Source organism: Melospiza melodia, unplaced genomic scaffold, assembly GCF_035770615.1.
Source record: "Melospiza melodia melodia isolate bMelMel2 unplaced genomic scaffold, bMelMel2.pri scaffold_18, whole genome shotgun sequence".
In the NCBI taxonomy this organism is placed as follows: Eukaryota; Metazoa; Chordata; class Aves; order Passeriformes; family Passerellidae; genus Melospiza; species Melospiza melodia.
The window spans coordinates 9,573,214-9,587,370 of NW_026948525.1; the positions used below are offsets into that span (position 1 = coordinate 9,573,214).

Sequence of the window (14,157 nt, forward strand, 5' to 3'; positions counted from 1 at the left end):
TGGCAGTGCCAGTGCCCAGATCTGAAAACTTCCTGGTGCCTGCACAGCCCAAGTCCAGCGATTTGCTGGCACAGAAAGCCAAAATTTGGAAATCTGCAGGTTCTGGCACCAGCACCATCCAGCTCTGGTGTTTGCTGGGACCGCCAGTGCCCAGATTTGGAAATTTCCCGATGCCTTCACAGCCCAGGTCTAGCAATTTGGTTTTAGGTAGCTTAGGAAGCGAAGTTCCTTGGACTGTGGCTTTCCTTTTTCTTGGAACTGTTTAAACCTGTTCTGGACTGAAAGCCCAGACAAACACCGGCAGCTCACACCTGTGGCCCACCAAGCTCTGGGATGCTGCATTACAGCACCAGAGGGACTCAGGAGAGACCGAGTGAGCAAACTACAACCCACAAAAAGGACTTCCTGAATTTGCCATCTCTTCACCACTGTCAGAGGTTTGATTTAATATTATTCATTTTTCATGTTTGTGAATACTTTACTTGTTAAATAAACGGGTTTTTTTCACATTTCTCGAGGGAAGTCTTTTCCTGAACTAGTAGGGGGAGGGGCCATTTGAACTTGCTTTCTAGACGGACCCCTTTTGGAGATTTCCTCCCAAAATTTGCCCTAAGACAGCACAAACAGTCACAATGAAAATTTCACCAGTGGCATAATTTCCCGGAGGCAAATCTTGTGACAGAAGCTTGACCTTGTTCTCCATGAGAGATTCTTGGGAAGAGCAGACAGGTGTAGATTCCTGGAAAACTGAAACAGCTTTCCAGAAGTGAAATGAAAATAAAAGAAACAATCCAAGATCTTTTCCTCTATTTATTTCTATGTTCCCCTTTTCTATGTTGCATCCCAGTAATTCCAGATGCACAGCACCTCTAAGATCGGTGACTTAGTGATTTTTAGGCACTAAAATACCATGAGCCACACAGAATTTTCCTTCCCCTGTTTTTACAGGAAAGCAACACTGGAGATGTAAGTGCAGTGCACTGCTGGGCTCAGGTAGGAATCCTACCCCAAGGGAAGGTGGCCCGACAGTATTTGACGCTCAGCAAGGACAATGCACAGCACCAAGCAAGGGCATCGCTTTGCCAGAGTGCAGGAGTCAGGGCTCTGCATCTGGGCCCAGCACTGCAAAGTTCCCGTGTTTGGGCAGACGGAGGGGCTGTCCCCGGGGCGCGCGGGGCTCGAACGTGGGGCTCGTGGGGCGAGCGGGGAACGGACACGGGGACGAACGGCCCCGGTGCTTCAGTTGCAGCGGCGGCAGCAGTAGCGGCGGCAGCAGTAGCGGCGGCAGCAGCAGCGGCGGCAGAAAAGAGATATTTTGAATACTCTCTTTCTTTCTCTTCTCTCTTTTCTTTCTCTCTCTCTCCCTTTCCCGCTGTCGGGCACCCTTCTCCCGCGGTCCCTCGCCCGGCGTCCCTCTCCTCTCTCCGCCTCCCTCTCCCCGTGATGGGCCGGGCCATGCCCCCGGCCCGCCCCCGGCCCCGGGCGGGGCTGCCCCGTGCCCGGCCCCGGCCGTCCCGCCGCGATCTCGCCTCCGCCCGGCTCTGGCCGTGCTGGCGGTGGCGCTGCCGGGCGGGCATCAGGGCCTGGGGCGGGGGCGGCACCGCCGCCCTTCGGCTCCGCCTGGCCCGAGCCTGGCTCCCGACCCGACGCAGGCTCCAGTCCCGTCTCCGGCCCCGGCCCCGGCCCCGGCCCCGGCCCCGGCCCCGGCCCCGGCCCCGGCCCCGGCCCCGGCCTCGGCCCCGGTCCCGGCCGCGGCTCCTCCCGGGGCCCGTGGAGGACACAGGCGGCGCGGCCGCTCCCGCCGCCTCCGCTGCGGCTTCCCCGGCCCGAGCTCCGCCGCTCGGCAGCGCGGCCGCCGGCCCCGAGCCTCCCGTGCCGCGTTCCCGGGAGCGAACGCCTGGGCATGGCCCGCCCGGCGCGGGTGAGGGGCACTCGGGGGTCGTTGCTGGCCCCGGGCCGAGCGCTGACAGCCGCGTCCCGCCCGCAGGGACGGCGCAGGAGGCCCTGCTGGAGCGGTACCGGCTGGGATCGCTGCTGGGGCGCGGCGGCTTCGGCAGAGTCTTTGCAGCCACGCGGCTCTCGGACGGCGCCCCGGTGAGCGGCGGGGCCGGCGGCGGGCGCAGGAGGAGGGGATGGAGGAGGAGGGGATGGAGGAGGAGGAGGGCGGAGGATGCGGCTCGCAGTGCGGGCGGCGAGCTCACCCCGCTGCTGCCCTTGGCTTGCAGGTGGCCATCAAAAGGGTGCCACGGAACCGCGTCCGGCACTGGGGCGAGCTGGTGAGTGAGCGGGGCCAGCAGCCGGGGCTGCCGGCCAGGGATGAGCCGGGGCCCGGCACGGTGGGAGCCGCCAGGACGCCCCGAGGGAGAGCGGGCGTGGGGCCAGCGCAGGGCGCAGAGCATCCCGGACTGGCTGAGGGCTTCCCCAGGCCTGGCACGGCATCAGCTCCACTGACGGCATCGTGCTCCTCCCGCAGCCCGACGGCACCAGCGCACCCCTGGAGGTCGTGCTGCTGGCCAAGGTGTCCACTGGCTTCCCCGGTGTGGTCCAGCTGCTGGAGTGGCTCGAGCTCCCCAACTGCATCGTGATGGTGCTGGAGCGGCCAGAGCAGTGTCAGGACCTGCAGCGTTTCATTCGGGCACGGCAGTTCCTGCCCGAGGAGGAGGCGCGGGAGCTGTTCCGCCAGGTGCTGGAGGCCGTGTGGCACTGCACCAGCTGCGGGGTCCTGCACCGGGACATCAAACCAGAGAACATCCTGGTTGACCTGGACACCGGGCAGGCCAAACTCATCGACTTTGGCTGTGGCGCCTACCTGCAGGACACAGTTTACACTCACTTTGCAGGTGAGCCTACACAGGGCTGTGCTCCCGCTGCTGACATCTCATGGCCCAACATCTCCCAGTCCAAGCTGGCTGTGGCAGCGGGGATTCTCCCTTTTGCTGCCAGTCAGGGCACTGAGTCTTCAGCTGAGTTGCTTTAGAGCGGGGCTGGGTGGGCAGCGATCTTCCAGCCCTGCTGGCAGCTTTTGCCAGCCACTCTGCCCAGGACTGGGGCTGGGCTGGGGCAGCCAGCCCGACCAAAACCCCCGTGGGTGGGGTAGCAGAGAGGGAGGGTGGAACCTGTGCCCCAGCCACTTTGTTGTGCAGATGAGAGGAAGGGCTTGGGATGCTCCACTCACCCTGTTTCCCTTGGCTTCATAATATTTTTGGGGAAATGCAGGCAGGGAGGATAAGGGCATGTTTTTTCCCCAGCATGGATTTTTCCTTTGCATGTCATGGTGGGGCCTAGCTAGGGCTGCCCTCTTCCAGCACCAGAGGCTTCTTTTCCAACCCTAACTTTGTGTACAAGTCCCAGGTGCTGGCGAGAGGGCAGTGGTAACCCTGTGTGGCCCTGATGCAGCCCCCGCACACCCAGGGATGCTGGCGCCAGGCTCTGGGAGCAGCAGCATCCCCCTGATGAACTCCATCTGTATTCCATAGGAACACTGTCGTACAGCCCCCCAGAATGGAACGACTTTGGCTGGTACCATGGCGAGCCAGCTACCATCTGGTCCCTGGGCATCCTGCTGCACCAGATGGTCTGCGGGGAGCACCCTTTCAGGAGGGGCCAGAACCTCAGCTGGGGCCAGCTCCCACTGCCACAACGGCTCTCTCAAGGTGGATCCTCTTCTCTGGGCACGGGGGGAATCCCAGTGCTGGGAGCCAGCAGCGGGCTCGTGAGCATCCTGCACTGGCAGCTGCTGAGGAGGTGGCACATGTCCTGCTCTCCTCCAAAACAGGGAGTCAATGGGAAAGTTTAGGCCCAGCTCTGAGCACATCCAGCACGGCCTGGGCATGGGAATAGTGGGCTAAATCAGACAGGAGCCTTCTCTGGCTGACCGTCACTTTCTGCTTTCTCTCCCCAGAGTGCAAAGACCTGATCAGGTGGTGTTTATCTGTGAACTCCTTGGACAGACCCGCACTGGAAGACCTGTTCTGTGATCCTTGGATGCAGGATATTCCTCTGCCATAGAAGAAGGGAGAGAGCCACAGGCACACTTTGATCCAGAGCCCTGGTAAGTTCCTGCTCCACATATGCCTTGGCAATGAGAAGCAAAGGAACCCAGAGCTTTTTGTGCTGCCAGTGTCACTGCACCGGGGTCATGGGATGGGAACACACAGCCCTTGTGCTGGAGCTGAGCTGCTCTGCCCAGCACTGGTGGCTGCCATCCCAGCTGATTTTGCTTGTCCCGGTTCCCTGACAGCTGGGGCCCTGGGCAGAGCCCTGAGAGCCTGGTCTGCACCCAGGGAAGGAGAAGGAGCCCCTGGAGAAGCTGTACCGGGTGGGGATGCTGCTGCTGCTGCTGCTGCTGCTGGAGACAGCGAGGGTGACATCAGGGATGACAAGCTCTTCCTCAGCCTGTACACGGGAGGCTGAAGGTGATGCACTTTGATTCTGGCACCTTCTTCAAAGCCAAACTCCACAGGGAATTTGCAGATGAGTCCCCACCCGGGGAAATTCTGCCAGATTTAGGCATTGCCCAGCCTGGCTGGGAGCCAAAGGCTCCCCCTTTTCTGGGGCAGATGCAACTCATTCTTCAGTGGCTGCCAAGCTGCTTTTGGCAGGGCTGGGAGGATGGGCTGGTGTGGGTACGAAATGGGAGTGGGCTCCTGGCTCTGCCAACAGCCCCCAGCACCCACCGTGCCCCAGGCTGGGGCCAGGGCTGGGGCAGCCAGCCCGACACAAACAAACCCCCATGGTGGGAGCAGAGGTGGGGCTCCAGAACCTGTGCACAGCTGCTTTGCTTTGCAGGCAAGGAAGGGCTTGGGCTGCTCCACTGCCCTTGTTTGCTTTGGGGTCACTGTGATTTTGGGGGGCAGTGCAGGGGGAAGAGAGAAACTGTAGGCTTCCCTCACCAGTGGGTGGGTTCTTCCTTGGCATGCAGGGGTTGGGCCTTCCTCAAGGCACTGACCGAGATAAGACTTTATAGCATTTTTCTTGTTTTCCCTTTTTGTCTCTAATCTCTTTTCAATAATGTGTTGTTTGTTTTTCCAGAGGAAGCATTCATGGTGGTCCAGTGTGGATGGGGAAGTGCTGGGGAGCAGCTGTGGCGTGGATGGGCCATGCCCTTGGAGAAGGCTGAGGCCATGGTTTGGGAGCAGCTTTTCTTGCAGCCGTGGGTGGTGTGAGGTGGGTCCCTGTGTGCTTGGCAGGGTGGGATCAGAGCTTTTGGGAGCTGGCAGCAAGCACAGGAGCATCCTGCTCTGGGCAGCTGCTGAGGGCTGGATGTGCCGTGGCTGGCTGCAGGCTGGGCACATGTTCTGCCCTCCTGCTCTGTGCCAAAGGCAGCAGGGATGGGCAGCTCTGGGCACAGCTCTGGGCACAATCAGCATGGCCTGGGCACCGCAGGCCTTGGCACAAGGGCACAGGAGCCCTCAGCTGACGGGCACTTTCTGCTTTCTCTCCTTGCAGCCGGGCTCTGCGGGTGCTGAGGCTGCTCTGGGCTCTGCCAGGGCTCTGCTGGGCTCAACCCTGGGCCCAGCTGGGCTGGCTCTGCCCTCACATTGCTCTCACAGCTCTGCATCAGACGAGCCCGTTGTCAGCACAGTGCCTGAGCTTTCTGCTGTAGGTGAGTGAGACTCTGCTGCAGGCCCAGAGATTGCAGCTGGGGACACACATCCAACTGGCAAGGACCCAAACTCTCCACAGTCCCAGCTGAGTGCCTGGATCTGTACAGGGTGTTTTGTCTGTCCCATTCTTCCTTCTTGACTGGCTGGAATTGTGCAATTGCACTTTGTTCCTCCTCTAGCAGTGCCACGAGTGGGCCAAAGCTGGTGAGTGGGCCGTGCTCCTGAGGCAGTGCAGTCTGGAGCTGGTGGATGGAGAATTGCCCTTCTGCAGTGCCAAGCCAGAGCAAAAAGCCGTAAGTGGGACTTTGTGACTCTAAGAAACTCTTGGCAGTTTCAAAGGGAATGTGCAGCTCATTAGCAGGGTGAGAAGGAAGGTCATCTTCTAAAGGATTTGGGCTTTGACAGAGTTTCCATTCCCAGTCCTGCTTGGAGCTGGAAGGGCACAAAGCAATTTCCTCTTGCTTCGAGCACAATTTCAAATACCAGTGTTGGGAGCAAAGCCCAAAATCTTTTAAGAGGTTGCTGAGGTCAGTAAGATGGATCCATGCCATCAGCACATTTACAATGTAAAGAACTGAGTTCTCTTTTGAAAAAGATCATTTACCTCTTAATGGAAAGAATGTATATTTTCATTTATGTTTTGGTTTTTTCACTAACATTGTGTTATGTTTTTTCACTAACACTTGGATTTTATTCTTATCTTTTACAATTTACCTATTTTCTTCCTTTTTCCTTTTTTTCCCTCTAAATAGAAAACATGTCCTACAGAAGGAATGTCCTTTGCTCCTGGTTCCCGTGTGGAGCAGCTCCCTTCCTGCTGGCTGAGCTGCTCAGGCAGAGCCCGGCAGCTCCTGGCCCTGCAGGGCTGAGGCTTTTCCCCGTTGCTGGGCACAGACTGATGGAGCAGCACTGCTGAACACGGGCACACAGAGGGACCAGCAGCAGCTGCCTTTGGCCACCTGAGGCTCCAAGGCCCAAACTCTGAGCAGCCAGGGCTGGAAGAGACTGGCAGGATCTGATCCCTGACTCTGGGCAGACAGGACTGCACAAATGACCCCACAGCAGCAGCAGCAGCAGCAGATGGAGCTGACTTTGGGCACAGCCCCTGCCCCTCTTCCCTCCCGTGTGCAGCGGTGTCACAGCAGCCTGAGGCACCTGGGAGCCCCAGGGCCAGCAGGGACTGGAGATGGCAGCCCTGGGCTCCTGGAGGCTGTGCAAGGAACGGAGCTGGGCACTCCCTGTGCATGGGGAGCTTCCAGATGGAAAAGGCTGCTGTGCCCAGGCAGCTGCAAAGGCACAGAAAGGAGGCTCTGGAGCACTGGATCTGTGCCAGTGCCACAGTCCTGGGCAGCAGCCAGCGAGCCCTGGGGGAACAGAGGGCACAGCAAGAGGGACAGAACCAGGCAAGGGCAGAGACTGGAGAGAGCCAGGCCTGGGAGCAGGAACAGCTGCTCCATTGCGCTCTTGGAGAAAGCTCTTGGCTGGTTCAAAGTGCTGAAAGGCGTGAAGGGCAGAGAGGAGGCCACAGCAAACAATGCTCCTGTTTGCACAGCCTCCCCTCTCCGTGTCCCAGAAGGGATTGCATGGACTGTGTTCTTCCCTCCAAGCCGTCTCGTTCAGCATGAGCAGCTCAGCACCAGGAGCTGAAGGAGCTGAAGCCTCAGGCCACAGGAGCTGGGCAAGAGGGAACTTTTGGAGCAAAGGAATGCTGCTAAAATAGCCCCAGCTGAATGCAGTGGATATAATCATGGAATCACAGAATCCTTTCTGTTGGAAAAACCCTCTGAGCTCACCCAGTGCAGCCGCTCACCCAGCAGTGCCAAGCCCAGCACTAAACCACGTCCCTGAAGTGCCAAGGCCTGGACACCAGCCCTGAGTGAGGCCTGGACAGCAGGCCCTGAGCCAAAGGTGGCCTCTGGATGAACCTTCCAAGCAAAGGTTCTCTTTGTATCTGCTCCCTGATGAAAGATGCATGGTCATTAGCAGTGTGATAGATGTAGCCACTCATTAGTGAAACATGTATTGACCTTTGTGTATTTAGAAGCCAGACAAGGCCATGAAATCTGACATCTGGCCTTGTTTGGGGCTGAAGGATCAAAGTCACCTCCCTTGGTTCCTCCTGGGGCCCTGGCCAGGCTTTGGGAGGGACCCAAGAGGAGGGTGAAAGCAGATGTTGCCACCCTAGCAGTGCTGTCAGTTTGTTCATTCAGCACTGTCAGAGCTGGGCCCTCTCCCAGCAAGGTTGGAGCCTCACCTGGGGCTGGAGGCACCTGCAGGAATTGCCAGTGCCCAGGAGTGGCTCTGCAGCCCTTGGCTGTGACAGCTTCCCCAGCTGCTGTGTGCGTCTGGGGGATGGTAAAGGCTGAGGGTAAATGCTGCAGGATCTTTCTTAATCACTGCAGGCAATCTTTGGTGGGGATGGTTGGGTGCATTGCTGAGCTGCTCCTTTTGTGATTCTTTGCTGCTCTGAACTGCAGGAAATGACACTGATTCCTTCAGTTGGAGTCTGTGTCTCTGGTGCTGACTTTGGCCACTGGTAAAACAAAACTGGCCCAGTCTGGCCAGATGCCAACAAAATGTCACTTGTTCAGTGTCAGTGTGAGGAATCAGTCCCATCAGAAATTCCCAGCTGGGAAGCCCTTCCCTGGAGTTCCCTGGCTCTGGAGTGGGCTGAGGTTGGATCCCTGTGTGAGCAGTGGGGCAGTCGGGTAAAAGAAGCTGCACCCCTGGATGGCTTCAAATGCATCCAAAAATTGCAAATGGAAAAGGAAAAGACCTTGTGGGTTTGGGCAGACAAAGATGAATTTGTTGAGAGTACATTGGGAACAGCACCTTCAGAAGAAACAATTATGGTTGGGATGCTTCCACATGGAGCAAGAGAACAACGTTTTAATCCTGAGCTCAAATGCATTTGTGCAACTGAAATATCTATATACATAACAATTATATATGTATTTATAGTATAATAAGACCTCAATATATCTATTTATATATATTTATTTATGTCTGTATCTATCTATATTTCTATATCACTATCTATGTATAAAATTATATAATAATGTGAAATAGTGCTAACAATACTAATTTTGTAGCTTTGCCTGCTCAGGGATGTAACACTAAATACCCTACAGAACAGGATTGGCCAGGACCCTCATGTCAGTGGTCAACTTTTTGAGATTATATACAATGAAAAAGGGAGAAAGGGAGGAAATTGGCTATTTTTGCAGGGTTTGCTGATACTGTGATGCAGAGTGCTTTGTCTGTTCCTGTGAAAAATACAGTGATCTTGCCTGCAGGGTTTTTCACGTACAAGATTATGCACAAGCTGCAGGATTGGTTGCACGGGTGAAAGGGTTGTTAAAAGAGCAGCTGGAAAAATGAGGAGATGGGAACCTTTGTCCATGGAGAACCCATCTCCCAGATGTGCTCCATGCCCTTCACAATGGCCCACTGGGAAAATGAAACCCCCTGGCTGTGCACGGCTGCCCCCAGTTTGCAAATCCAGCCATGGGCAGTGAGACTTGGGCTGCCTGGGAAATTGTTCTGGCTGTGATGGCCCCTGGCAGGGCCAGCCCAGAGGCTGCAGGGCTGGGCCTTCATGCATTGGAATTAATGTGGAGAAATTCAAGGCAAATGAGAGCTATCAGTACTGAAACAGGAGTTCAGATTCCTCCAGGACACTTTGATTTGGTAACTGCTCCCTTGGAGCTTGGCCTTGCAAAGTGTTCCTGTCATGGCAGGAGGAAATGATGCAGAATATCAAGGAGAAATTACAGTAATTCTGTAAACAATAACAAACAAGATTGGATTGTTCAACCCCATGACAGGGTAGCACAATTATTGATTTTGCAATTTTAAGAACGATTGTGAAAACAGGAGATCCACCTCCAGTCACCACCGTTTGTGGAGATAAAGGGTTTGGATCCAGCAGCCCTAATAATGGAGCCAGAGTGTGGGTCCGGAGGCCAAAAGGCCCTCCTGAGGCAGCTGAAGGAGCAGCTCCTAGGAGAGACAACTCAGAGTCCTGAACCCTGGGCAGGAACAATGGGAATGTGTCCCTGCAGCCAAGGATTCTGTGTGAGAACAAGCAGATCTGACAGGAGATTGTTTTACACATCCTGCCAGACCAAATCTCCCTGTTTGCCCCAAAGGCCCCTGTGGAAAATGCTCTGATCCACGGGACTCCATGGGAAGGCTGCTGTGACACTGAGGGACTTGCACAGGAATTCCATCCAGGAGCCTGGGTGCCCCTCAGGGACTGGGACCCGGCCCCTTCCAGCCAGAGGGGAAAGGGCCCCCCAAGCCTTGTTAGCCACAGACAGCATGGTAATGCTGAACAGCAAAGGGCCTGGGGGCATGATTCTGGAATTAAAAAGGTGCCAGCTCCAGGCACAACAGAATTCTTGTTCCTAATTGGAATGAGATTGAAAAAAAAAGAATGAAGAACAGTGTCATTAAAGTACTACTGATGTCTATAAGGTGTACCTTGATAGTCAGCCAGAATCTTTGTCTGCCACAAACACCTCTAGTGTTTCACCAAGGGATTGGTCATCAAAATGTAATGATGGGTTATGATGGATTGCTGAGCTTCTTTTGTAATTCTTTGCTAATGATGATGTGCTTTGCTGAGCTTATCCTTTTGTAAATCTCTGCAGCTGTGCATGATATAAATGACACAATTCCTTAAGCTGATGTCTGTGTCTTTGGTCGTGACCCTGCCCACTGGTGAAACAGGGCCCCTTCTTGCCTAAGTGTTCCCTGGGAAGGCAAAAGCCCTCTCTCCAAAATTCCCCCCTTCCTCCTTGTTCCCCCCTTCACACCCTGAGCATGATGTGCTCTGGTCTGGGCTATGCCCGGGCTCAGTTGGGGTCCCCTGTCCTGGCTGTGTCCCCTGCCCAGCTCCCCCGCAGCCCCAGCCCCTCCCCAGCGTGGCTGACGAGGGGCAGGACAGGCCTTGGCTGTGCTGCAGCTCAGCAAGAACAAAACCATCTCTGCGTGCCCAGCCCTGTGCTCAGCACCCGGCCCAGCAGTGTCTCAGTGCCAGGGGCTGTGCCCTCAGTCCCTGCCAGGGGTTTCCATGGCAACTGCCAGGCCAGGTGACCCAGGTGTCCCCCCAGTGCCGGTTGCCATGGAAACAGTGCCCAGCCCCGCCCCTTTCTGTCTGGCTGACCTGGCCTTTGGCCCTGGCAGTGCCGGTGGCTGCTGGTTCCTGGTGCCAGAGCGGCCAGCGCAGCACAGGGCAGGTGGCCATGGCACAGCCCCCAGCAAGGGATCCCCTCTGGCTCTGGGCACTGACACCAGCCCTGAGCAAGGGCCCAGGGCAGCTTTCCATGGCCACCAACCACCACAACAGGGCCGGGCATTGGTTGCCATGGCACCAAACCAAGGACCGGGTCCCCGTGGCCATTACCATGGCACCTGGTGGCACCAATTCCAGGTACAATTGTCACTGGAATTGTACCTGAAACAGCCCTGGCACCGCTTTGTCCCAGGGTTGCCATGGCCGCTGAGGACAGCAACAGCTCGGCAGGCAATTGGCCATGGAACCTGGCTTCAGAAATGGCTCCTTGGGCTGGTTTCCAAGGAAACCTGAACTGATGGGGGTTGCCATGGCACCCAAACCCAGCAGTGGGGTCATTGCAGTGTCCATGGCAACAGTCCCTTGCAATGGCACCACTGTGTGTTGGGATGATGATCCACCCTCACAGCTGGCCCAGGGCAGGCCTGGAGTGCTCTGGGTGGCACCTCGGGCTTGGCCCACACTTGAGGAGGATGTCTGTTTGCAATGGGGAAACTCAGGAGTTTTAGATTGCTTCAAAAATCAAAGAAGGCAAATCCCTCTTTGGCTGTGTGCAGCCACTTCTCCAAGCAAAGCAGGTTCCAGGTGAGTGAGGAGAGACACAATGGGCTTGGGGAAAGTGGAGCAAGGTTGTCCACACTGGCTCAGAGCTCAAGGCACTGCTTCTCTGCGCAGGCCAGACCTCCTTAGGAGAGTCCCTGGATCAATATCAATCACTGAATGCTGCAATCACCTCTTGTGTAATAGGAACAGCAATAAAAGACACCCTTTAAAATAGGACTACATATTTCCTGGAAGCTCTTTGAACTATTAGTCCATAACTGTCAAAGGAAAACCTCCTAATGAACTACACTGGAGCAGAGGGAAATCAAGGCAGAGCTAGGGTTTGTCAGGACGTGCTTGATCCTCATGAGCCTCACTGTGCATTTGGAGTGAGCCCTGGAACCTCAGGGCCTGGGAGGAGATTGCACAAACCTTGCCAGGAGTCAAAGGCAGAGGAAACACCCAAAGTATCTCCAGGCATTCATGGCTCCCACTGAGGTCCCTCTCCAACACAGGCTCCTCATGGACTCCTTGCAGGAGAGAATTGGTGGCCAGGATGGCACAAAAACCTCTCAGACAGTGTGGAAAGGAAAATCCAAAGCACCTTCAACATCTTGAGTCTCAAAGCATTAATGAGCCCCACTGAGTGTCAGTACAAAGCTCTCAAGGGACTAATTAACGCAGATATTTGGGGCCATGATTGCACAAACCTCTCCCAGAGTCTGTATCCAAAGGGAAACGCCAAGTACCTTAAAAGAACTGAAGTAACTTGAAGCATTAATGAGCCCCACTGAGTGGTGTTACTGAGAAAGCCTCTGCAGGGGATAATTACAGCACATAATTGGAGGCCATGGCTGCACAAAGCTCTCAGAGTTTCCAAGGCAAAAGCAAAACCCAAAGCCCTTTCAAAAACCGGCAGGCCCTGGGAGCATTAAGGAGCCCCCAGAGCCATTGCTGAGCAAGGCTCTCCAGGGACTCCTTCCAGCAGATCCTTGAGGCCACTGGGATGTGGTCTAGGGGGGGATGCTGAGGGCAGGACAAGGGACTGACAGTGCCCAGCTTGGCTGGGGCTGTGCCAGGAGGCCCTAGTGCCTCAGGAAAAGGTGTCTCCTCACAGCCCTTGGTGGCACAGACCCTGCTGCTGTGCTCCAGGGCACCAAGAACTGGCTTCTCTTTGTCCCCACCCATCAGCACTGCCTGCAGATCTCTGCTCTGCCTGGGGCCTGGGGACACTTTCTCTGTCGTTTCCCTGTACACGACAGTACAAGAAACTTCAGTGTTTCAATAGAACTGAGTTCTTGAAGGTTCTTGAGGGTTCTGTGACATCACAGAGCTGGCTGTGACATCACAGAGCTGGCTGGGAGGCCATAGAGCAGTGTCTGCCATCATAGAGGGTGGCTCTGAGGCATCAGAGAATGGGTTGTGACATCACCTGGTGGCTGTGTAACGTCATAGAGGAGGCTGTGACATCACAGAACAGATTGTGACATCACAGGGTGACTTTGTGACATCAGTCTTCTGCAATGTCACAGCACAGCTGTAATCACAGGGTGACATAGAGTTGACTCTGTGATGTCACAGGGTCAGTGTGATATCACAGGGTCAGTGTGACATCACAGGGGCTGTGTGACATCATGGGGGCAGTGTGACATCACAGGGGTTGTATGACATTACAGGGGCTGTGTGAGGTCACTGGGGAGGTCACTCTGCTGTGGCCCCCCTCACAGTTCCCCCAGAGCAGTCCAACCCTGCTCGTGCACAGCGGGGTCCCCTCTCCCCCCGGGTCCCCCTGCCCCCGGCCCCGCAGCCTCCCCCAGAGGATGTTCCACGAGATCGACCCCAGAGCCTGAATCGGGGCCGGGGGGCCGGGCCCTGGGGGTAGCACAGGGACCCCCGGGCAGCGTCTCCATGTCCCCCAGGCCAGAGCCTGGGCCAGGGCTCCTTCACCCTGGTACCAACGAGGCCTTGAGAGGGCTGAAAAAATCCCCAGCAAGGGAGCAGCAAAAACCAGATTTAATATTAACCAACAGCAGCACAAAGTTCCTCCGCAAGAGTCACTCTGCTCCTGACTGGGCACTTCAGGCACACCAAGGAAACAAAGCAAAAACAAAACCAAACAGAATCTAGGCAATCAAACCAGAAATTAACCTAGAAGTGTCCCTGTGTGTGTGTGTGTGACACAAGGACAGCAAGGGCAAGGATAAAAGGAACACGGCCTGAAAGCTTAACAGACCTCAAACTTAACAGGACTTTACTAATACATTAACCTTAACTGATACTTTCAACCTCACAGTTTAGCAAAAGAGCAGAGTATAACAGCATGTAACCTAACTTAAACCTATGACTTCGCAACTTAACAGAGGAATAACACTTAACAATATTGAACTTAACATATAATTTATACTAAAGGTAACCGCTTAGCAAAAGAAAACTTCTCAGCAGCATTTAACTTCATTTAGGCCTTGTGATTTCACCTTCCCTACAGGCCTGACTGGCTCAGCTATCCAAGGCACTCAACCCCTCACAGAGTAGCATTTCTGCCACATTTCCCCAGCACAGGCACTCCTGTGTACACACAGACACAAAGAGTCAGTGCAAGGCACCTGTCAGAAATTCCCCTGAGGGCAGGGAATGCTCACTGTGGATCTTTGGTATCTCCCCAGCGGGCAAAGAGTTGAGCCTGGAGGAGTGGAGGGACCGGCCCAGGCT

General features: G+C 55.6%; 1 protein-coding gene across 1 annotated transcript; it reads left to right on the plus strand.

Annotated features, from left to right (window-relative positions):
• The first annotated feature begins 1,443 nt into the window (after positions 1–1,443).
• LOC134433469 (serine/threonine-protein kinase pim-1-like) lies at positions 1,444–4,008 on the plus strand. The gene is made up of 6 exons (XM_063182326.1): positions 1,444–1,624; positions 1,733–2,094; positions 2,226–2,276; positions 2,474–2,840; positions 3,477–3,653; positions 3,902–4,008. The coding sequence occupies exons 1-6, from the start codon at positions 1,444–1,446 to the stop codon at positions 4,006–4,008; spliced, it is 1,245 nt and encodes a 414-aa protein (XP_063038396.1).
• Positions 4,009–14,157: the final 10,149 nt, after the last annotated feature.